Genomic DNA, 9,062 nt, shown 5'->3' with positions numbered 1-9,062 from the left:
GGGCGCCTGTCCGTCTGCGCGTGGACGGTCGGTCTCCCGGGCTGAGCTCACTGTCGCGGGAGCCGGCTGGCCTCCTTTGCGCTGGGCCCTGGCCCGGCTCAACCGCCAGAGGCGCCGCGCAGGGCCGAATGAATGACCGCGGGGGTGCTGGGGGGTTTCACATTATCCCCGGAGGGTTTGAAACCACGGGGTATGAGCGCGGAGGCCAGAAGAGCGCGGAGGGCTTCCCGCGGTCTCAAGGGGTGCCCCGCAGGCGCGCGCGTGTCCAGTCTCTCCTAGGCGGGCGTGCGCCCCATCCCTTCTCGTCACCTATGGTGGATTGGGCACGCGCCCCATCCCCCCACGTCGCGGGGCGCGTGCCCCATGGCATTGCCCCCTACTCCGAGGCCCGGGGCGCGCGCCGCAGCCCCTCCCTCCGCCCTGCTGGGCCGGGGGTGGGGTCGCCGCGGGCTCGGCCCCCTCCGTTCCCCCGCGCGGGCCAAGCCGGGGCCCAGGAAGCGGCTTGAGGCCGCGGCCCTCGCCCCGCCCCCTCCGTCCCGCGCTTATCACCTGCTGGCCCGGCGCGCGCGGGCGGGGACCGAGGGCGCGAGGGGGAGCGCGCGGGCAGCCAGGCGCCGGGTCGCAGGAGGTGAAGCGCGGCGAGGATGGCGGCGCGGGGCCGGGCGGTGCCGCCGCGCCTGCTCGCGCTCTCGGTGCTGCTGGCGCTGGGCCCCAGCGCCACGGCCGCCAAGCTCAACATCCCGAAAGTGCTGTTGCCCTTCACGCGGGCCACGCGCGTGAACTTCACGCTGGAGGCCTCGGAGGGCTGCTACCGCTGGTGAGGCGCGCGGCCGCGGCCCGGGCCCGAGCGGGGAGGGCCTGGGCGCGGGGAGCCGGGCGGGGGCGCGCAGCAGGTGCGCCGGCCGCGGCCGCGGGCTGGTCCGGCAGGGCCTGCGGGCGCGGCCTCCGGGCCGGGCCGGCGCCGGGGTGCGGGCGGGGCGGCCGGGCGCTCCCCGTGCAGGTCCGCGCTCAGCAGGTGCGGCAGCCTGGCGGCCACGGCCGCAGCGGCCGGTCGCGCGTGACCCGGCGGCGTGCGCGCCGGTCGCCGCCACTGCGCATGGCGCCGCCAGGGCCTCCGCGCTGCTCGCGCCGGAGCGGAGCCCGCCGGGGCCTGGGCGGCCGCGGTCTGTGTGTCTGTGGGTTGTGCGGGAGGAGGGGCCCGGGAGGCGGCCGGACTCGGGGAGGGCCCCGCGAAGGTCTGGCCTGGGCAGGGGGTCTGAGTGCCTCTGCCGCAGGGACAGGAATGCCCCGGAGCGGGTGGGCCCGGGCTGGGGTCCACGTGGTCTTCCCCTCCTTGTCCCCGACTCCAGGATAGGTGGGCAGGGCCTGCCAAGCCCTGGTCTGCAGACGCCGGTCTCTTGAGTTTGTCTAGTGACAGGGTACTGCTCCCTGGCGCCGGACCGGGGTGGGAATTGGGTTTGTGGAGAATGTGGACGGCGTGTGGGGGAGTCGAATGGTATCCGCTCAGCGTCTTTGGCTGGAACATAAACCTTTGATGAAAGGTCTTTCGTAGGACACCCTAGGGACCCGTTTTACAGATGAGGCGTGAGACGCGAGGGAACGGTGGTGATTCACCCCCAGGTTGGCCTTGACGCTCCACCTCAGTCGTTTTTCCCCACCTCCCTTCCTAGGGCTTCCTAGGGGAACTCAAGAATTCTACATTCCTTGTGGGGGATGTGACCTGGGAAACCCCAGGAACTAATGAGACCAGAGGCCTCTGTCCGCCCCCACCGCGCCTCACACACGTGGACGGGGGACTTGGCTGGGCCCCGGGCTGGCAAGGTGATGTGGTCCAGCCTTCCATCCTGCGGACGAGAAGGCGGCCTCCACTCCCAGCAGGGTGGAGACGGCGTGGGTGTGCCTCGCGGCGCGACCTGGCTAGAGATGAAGGATGGAAGCAGTCCTGCCCCCTCTCCCTCCCCACGATGCACCTCTGCCACTCCCTTTTTTTCTGTTTCAAGTCTGGGTCAGTGTGGAGGCTTAACAAGGTGTGATCACATTAAGAGAACCAAATGTGCGTCGTGTGTGTATGTGTGTAAGTCTGTGCATATGTGCAAGTGTGGTACACCGAGCTCAGACCAGCATCTTCCTCACTTGCCCTCCTTGCCGCCATTAATTTCCCGGAAGTCTGCCTCTCGAAATGAGGACTTGCTGTGTCCGCCAATTGCATTTTGGGTTTAGTGCCTTCTGTGCCTGGAGGGTCTTGTTTGTGGCTAGCCATCGGAGGCTGATGTTGGGCTTTCTGTTTCCCGTATTCCTGTGTGGGCTTTGTCTGATGTGGAAGATGAGCTGTTGGCCCATACCCTGTGGGAGATAGATGCTCATCCTCTGGTTGAAGTTGTCTGTTTCTTGATATGTAGACAAAAGAGAGGAAGCTGGTCATTAAAAACAGCTGGCTTCAAATGAATGCCTTTGGATGTATTTCTGTGCTACTTCCTCTGAGGTTCTATAGCTATACTTTTCTGAAGTAACAGCCTTTTTTATCGTAGCTGCATTTTCTTTTCTGAGAAGAGTGGTGGACTCGGGGATTGTAATTTCCTTGTGTAGTTTCTTGTGAACAAGGAAAGCTCCCCTCGTCTCTGATGCGTCAGAGAAGTGCCAAGTGCCTGATAGCGTGTGCTGCGTCTCGTCCATAGTTTTTATAGCACGTGTGACTGTGTATCTTCAGTGTCTGAGGGGTTTGCTGGTTGTGACCCCTTCATTTCACAGGCAGCCCTTCCGTCAATCCAGTGCTGGAAGCGTTTTCTTTATTTCTCGTAGTGCTGTTCCCAGCTTAGTCATCTGTTGTGTTAGTTTTTGAAGACTCTGCTCTGGAGACGTGAAGGGTTGGCTTGCAGACAGGCTGTGCGTCCTCAATCCTTTAAACCTGGGAGGGAATGGCCCTCTGCACTCAAGTTCATTGTTAAGTCTCTGAGATGAAACACAAGGAAAGTTAAAACTCTTCTGACCCTTGGGGGAATTTTTGCTCATCCTTTGAATTTGTGGTCAAACTCCAAGTTGACTGAAATCACCACATGGCTGAGCCACTGGCCTTAAGTTTATTTTTCCTCTCTTGATTTTATAGCATCAAATAATGAGGCAATTTTTGAGCCAGAGGAACCATAGAGATCATCTGTCTAAACTGCCCACGTCTTGGTCTGGGCCTCGGGGGGAAGTGCTCGCTGCCGGGTCCTGTCAGCAGTGGAAGTCTCCAGTTGAGCAAGAGCCGAGGGCACGCCTCCTCACTCTCCCGGTTCAGGGCCCTGCGGCCTCTGGTCAACTGGCCAGACTCTCACTGGATCCATCCGGTTGCCCCCAGCATTGCTGGTTATGTGACAAGTTCCTGATTCTTTTTTTGATATTTTGTATTATTGAAAGTGCTCCATAAAGTATATGTCATTAGGTTCTTTTTAAGGTATCTTTTATATAAAAAATGATGTTTCTAGAAAATTGGGAAGATAGAAATAGCCCGTCATCCTTCACCTGTGTCACCCTGGTCGCCGTTTGGGTCTCCCGTGAGTCAGCTGTCCCTCCGTCGCGGCTCAGACCTGGTGCTGGGCCGCCCCCGAGCCTCCTGCCCTTCCAGCCAGAAGCTGACGTTACAGCCCAAGGACTTTTCTGTGATGCTTCAGAAGCTTGCTAAGTTTTCAGCATCTGAGCACCACTCTGCTGGGAAGATGTTGCACCATCTGCTTACTTTCCGTGCAGTTGAAGCCCCATGGTGTCCCGGATTCTCCAGCGGGCTGCCCTCTCTTGGGGAAAGGGAGTGTCTTAGGCTGGTTTCCCGGACGTCAAGCCTGAGACGAGGTTTGGTTGCGGTGGTTTGTTGAGAGGGGCTCTGCTGGGAAGCGGGCAGGGCAGGGAAATGAGTGAGGATGTGGTCCCTGAGAGTCTAGCCTTGGGCTGGTCCACGTGACCCTCTGGAGGGTTGTCCTTCCCTAAGACGACGGGGAGACCAAGCTTTCTAGTTTTTTGACCCACTCTGTCAGCCATTGGCCGCCCCGGGGAGGGGGTATTGTGCAACCTCCCAGGCCTCTGGGCGAAGCACCCCCATTGGGCAAGGGTGTTTGCCCGCATGAGGTCATAGGTGGAAACTGTGTAAACTATGGCCTGCAGCGTTCCCCCCAGCTGAGCGGGCGCGGGCCTGCCTGGTCAAGAGCGTCAGGCAGGGCGTCCACAGTGCACACTAAGCCAAGCAGCCCAGACTTCTCCTCATTTCCAGTGGCTGGAGGTCTCCCCAGGGCACCTGGGAGCTGCCTGGTGTGTTTGCCAGGCGTGGTCCTGAGCCAGGTGCACCCTCTCACTGTGGCCCGGGCACTGCTCAGCCACAGGGGTAAGGCTGCCCGGGAGGCAGGTGCCCGGGAGCCCTTTCTGCTGCGTGGGCCCCCCACACAGGGAGCTTGCCCTTGGAGCGGGCTGTGCCCCAGGCAGCTCACGTGAGAGTCTGTGGGCAGAAAGACCCCACAGTCCCTCTGTCCCTGCTGGTCTGTGACTGTGGGAGGTCAGAGGCCAGCACCTCGCTGGGACATGTCCCAGGGTCCCTCTGGCTGCCCCCAGCAGGAGGCAGCCGCAGCAAGTCATCTTGAGGCCCTTTTCCGGGTGAAGCTGGGGAGAGCCGTGGGGTGCAGGGTTTCCCCTGGCTCCTCCAGAAACCCCTCCAATACTGAGCTGAGTTGGAAGGTCATCCGGCCCGGCTGCCTTGTGCTGGCTCATGGACTCAGCCGCAGGACAGAGGCGGTTCCCGCACTGGGGGCTGGGCGGGGAGGCCATAGGAGCTGAGGGAAACTGGAGAATCAGGCTCTGAAGTCAAAATAAAAAATTTACGCCATGGAAGCTTAATCAGAGAAGTGGCTTCAGTTCAACCAGAGGCCAGCCCGTTTGCAGCTCTGCACCCAGTCGTTTGGCCTCCTCTGACCCCATGGCTGCCATTCTGTCCCCTGGTCAAGAGTGCCTTTCCGGTGACACCCCATTCGTAGGCCCTGTGCGTCCATACACGCTGAGACCAAAGCCCTCCCTTTCCTCCTGCCGGGGCTCTTGGAGCCGTGGACCCAGGCGGTGTGGCCTCACCTGGGGCTCCGTTTGGTGTTGTTTCGGGCAGTTAGAGAGTGAGGCAGAGGTGCCAGAGGCCCTCCAGTGCCCGGGACAGTCTCACCGCAGAGCTGTCCTGCCCGAGTGCCCCGGGGGACAAGCACGGGTTGACAACCGGTTTCACAGATGAGGGCTGGGGATTTGCCTGATGGAGAGGTGATGAGTTCTTGTGACTCTTCTGTGGGCCCAGCGCCATTCCAGGTCCTGGGCTGTGACAGTGAACAGCAGGCGAGGCTCTGGTTTCACAGAGTTGACTGTGGGAGTTGATGAAGTAAGTGCTGCGTTTCGTCTGGTCCTGAGTCTGGAGCACGTAAACAGCATGCTGGGGTAAGGGCTCAGGAGGTGCAGGCATTTTGGGTAGGGTGGGCGGGAGAAGCTTCCTTGGAGCTGACCTGGGACCTGAGCAGGGACCAGCGAGAGGGAATAGCAAGTGCAGAGGCCCCGAGGAGGGCCTGAGCTTGTTGGAAGAGCACAAATGGGAGGGGAAGGGAGGGTGTTAGGAGGTGAGCCGACAGCTTGGCAGGGGCTGGGCCGCGTGGGGCCTGTGGGCTGTGGTTAGGAGACAGGAAGGGCTCCCGGGGTCAGGAGGTGGGCGGCGTTGGCAGGCACTGGTTCTCTGGGCGCTGCTCTCCCCTCTGCAGCTCTGTTTCCTGCAGGACTGGAGGGGCCTTGCTCAGCTCCCTTCACTGGGCTGTGGGGGCCGGGGGGAGTGTGTGCTGACTCAGTGGACCTGGGGCCTGGGCTGTTTGCTCCCTGTGGGTCCCCCCTCTGCCTGGGCCCCTGCAGGCCCTGCCTCTGCCCAGGGGGGCTGGACCCTGCGGGCGGGTGGAGGGTGGGCTGTGTCTCCCCTGCCCCCACCCAGCCCGCCCTCTGCACAACTCTCACTTCTTCTTTTTTCACTGTGGCCTTCGGACCTGACCCTCCTGAGTCCTTGCGTTCCCCCCTCCCCCTCCGCCCTGCTCCTGGGTTGTGAAGAGTGGGGACCAGCTCTCTCAAAAGCTGTGCCTTCCTGAGGACTGGACACCTTCTCTGTGTCAGCAGGCCTTGGGTGACCGTGGGAATGGGAAGGATTGACCCTTTCAGAATTCACTGTCACTCCTTTAGAGCTCCTCAGAATAAAAGTTTATTTCTGGTGCCAATATGTCGTGTACATTTTTTCTTTGTTAAAAAAAAATTGTGGTAAAATATACAGACAAAATTGACCCCCTTAACCATTTTTAAGTGTCCGGCTCAGTGGCATTGAGTACACTCACATTGTGCGCGGCCATCACCACCATCCTCTCCAGAACTCTTTCATCTTCCCAAACTGAAGTTGTGTCCCCATGAAACACGAGGCCCGCCCCCCCCACCCCGCCCCCAGCCCCCAGCCCTGGCACCCGCTTCTGCTTTCCCTGACACCTCGTACTGTCTCCTGTCTCCTGGGGGGCAGGAGATGGGTTGGAACCTTTGCAGGCAACAGTGTTCCCCACAGAATCTCGTAACGTTGTTTTCGTTCGTGTTGGTTTTTGGTTACGTCACATGAGTGGCAAGGATCTGGGCTTTCTGTTGACACTAGTGCTACAAGGTTTCCTTTCAAACTGCTTTTTCATAAAGAAGAATCAATTTAAAAGACAAACTATAGGAAAGGATACAAGGGTTACCTGGATGTGAGAGGCTCCCGGAGGGCAGTGTTGGGGGGGGCCCGGAGGTGAGGAAGGGCCGGCGGAGGTGTGGGTGTGCAGCAGCTGCCGTGGTGGCCACAGATGCCCGTCCGGAATCGGAGGCTCCGAGTGCCGCAGGGGTTAGTGTAGCGGAGCGAGCCGAGATGTCAGAAGCAGTTTTCCCGCTAAGCCCTTTGCGTGTCATCCCGCACTTAATCCTGAAAACAAAACCGAACCCTTCTTGGTGGGAGTGACTGCCCACTGCTGGCCAGGTCCCCGGCTGGAGCGGCCCAGCCCTGGGACGCACTGGGAAGTGTGCCAGCGCTTCTCAGCCAGCACGGGTGTCCCAGGTCCTTCGAGAGGTTTTAGGAAAGCCAGTGACTCTTTAAGGAGCAGTGTTAAGATGCTGGTGGCGCAGTGGGCTGACCGAGGCAGAGGGCCCGGCCATCGCCTGCAGGTCGGAGGGTCTGGCCTTGTGAGCGGCCCGTGTGCAGTGTCCAGACCAGGAGTCTGGAGCCGGGCTGGACCCAGGTGTATCTCTGGGAATGTGACCTTGGACAGGTTATTTAACATCCAGGCCGAGGTTTCCTCGTGTATCAGATGGGGATTTTCATAGGATTATTGGGAGGCAAATGTGTTGTGATGTGTTTTGCTCTGTGCCTGACACATAATAAAGGAAAGGTTTTTTTTGGTCTGTTTTTCTCTTTAAAAATACAGCACCCATACTCTGAGTGAAACGGGGCAGCGAGCCTCAAAGAGTTCAGTCGAGGGATTTCGTTTCTCTAGACTCTTCTGCCTGTGTGTGGCAGGAAACTCAAACCAAAATAGTTTAACTGAAACAGAGGAACGTTTCACCTCCTGAAACCGAAAGCTCGGCAGAGCTGTTGCCCGCGTCTGTGCTGTGGCACGGTGTCGGCACAGCCTGCTTTCTCCACCCTCAGCCTCGGTGTTGGCTGGGCACTCCCTGGGGTGGCAAGTCCCCAGCCCCCAGGGGTGGGTCTGGTGGGGCACGTGCTTGGATGTGAATTGCCCTCCGGCCAGGGGAACACACCCAGTGGCCAGGCCTCGTCCCCACCTCCCTTGTGCAGAGAGCCGAGCACTATGGAGCCTCATGGTCCCAGGGTGGAGGAGGAAGCAGTGCAGAGGAGCCGGGGGCTGTCACTGAGAGGTGGTCGGGGACCAGGCAGCCGGACGGCACAGGGTCCCACAGGAGTGACAGCCACGTGTGCGGTTGCCTTGCTGGCCTGCCCGCTGAGCTGTTTCGAGGTATGGGGGGATGTGACCCGGCTCGCCTGGGGCCCTTGAGGGCAGCTGCTGTGAGTTGGGCGGAGGTCACGCCAGGGTGTGAGTGCGCACAGTGAGAGGAAAGGAGGCCACTGGCTGTGTGACCAGCCCTGAGCCTCCGTGTCCCCAGCTGTCAGGCAGTGCCCGGGCCCACCTCCTGTGCAGGACTCGGGGTGATTCTGAAAACACTGGGGAGGTGTCGAGCCCTCGGTGCCTCTGTTCCATTTAGGACCTTTGGTCAGATTAGGTTTATGATTATAAACCTTCTCATAAAGAAAACCCCAAGCCCAGATGGCCTTGCCTGTGAATTCTGTGAAAAGTTGAAGGAAGAAACAGTACAAGTCCTTTATGAACTCCTTCAGGAAAGACAGACGGCATGATCATTTCCTAGCTCATTTTACGAGGCCAACATTACACTGATTGCAAACCAGACAAAATCATTACAAGAAAAAGAAATCCACAGACCCAAAGCTCAAAATTCCTTCATAAAATACTAGCAAATCCAATCCAGAAAAGGATAATGTGCCCCAACGAGAGCAGGTCCCAGGAATGCAGGGTTGGTTTAACATCAACAGAACAATCTGTGTGAGTCTCCAAATCGACAGAAGGAAGAAGAGAAGCCGTGTAGTCGTCTCTATAGTCGCAGAGCGTTCGGAGCCCATTCATGATGGAAATTTGGAGCAAATTGGGAACAGGAGAGAATCCAGACCTGATAAAGCGCAGCTCCAGGAACGTGTCTTGGAGTCTTAGCCAGAGCGAGGGAGGCGAGAAGGGAGGGAGCCGCAGGCTCCTCCTCAGTCTCAGGCTCTGGGGGAGGTTGGTCGGGAGACGGAGCCTTGCCTTCGTCTTGGGGCCTTTTGCCCTGAACTCTGCTCCAGTCGTCAGAGACCCAGCCTCCTCTCCACAGAGACGCCCGCTCTGTGAGCCTCCCCTCACCGTCCGCTGAAGCTGCAGCCTCTCCCTCCCTGCTTTGTGTTTGTCTGTCGCCCTGTTTTCTGAGACCCCGCATTCACTCATGCCCTTTGCTTGTCC

At 59.6% G+C, this 9,062-nt stretch overlaps 1 protein-coding gene across 2 annotated transcripts in view; it reads left to right on the top strand.

The window, feature by feature from the left end:
• The first annotated feature begins 568 nt into the window (after positions 1-568).
• Positions 569-9,062, top strand: part of NUP210 (nucleoporin 210) — a 110,680-nt gene continuing 102,186 nt past the window's right edge. Inside the window, exon 1 of one of the 2 annotated variants that reach the window (XM_070574585.1) lies at positions 569-817. In XM_070574585.1, the coding sequence (XP_070430686.1) occupies positions 645-817 (173 nt within the window). In that variant the 5' untranslated portion in view covers positions 569-644. The remainder of the gene's footprint in view (positions 818-9,062) is intronic. The other variant, XM_070574586.1, reaches the window with a different exon arrangement.

This window comes from Equus przewalskii, chromosome 15 (genome assembly GCF_037783145.1).
Source record: "Equus przewalskii isolate Varuska chromosome 15, EquPr2, whole genome shotgun sequence".
NCBI lineage: Eukaryota > Metazoa > Chordata > Mammalia > Perissodactyla > Equidae > Equus > Equus przewalskii.
Note: the sequence above shows the minus strand (reverse complement) of the source record. Positions and strands in the feature narration are given on the sequence as shown.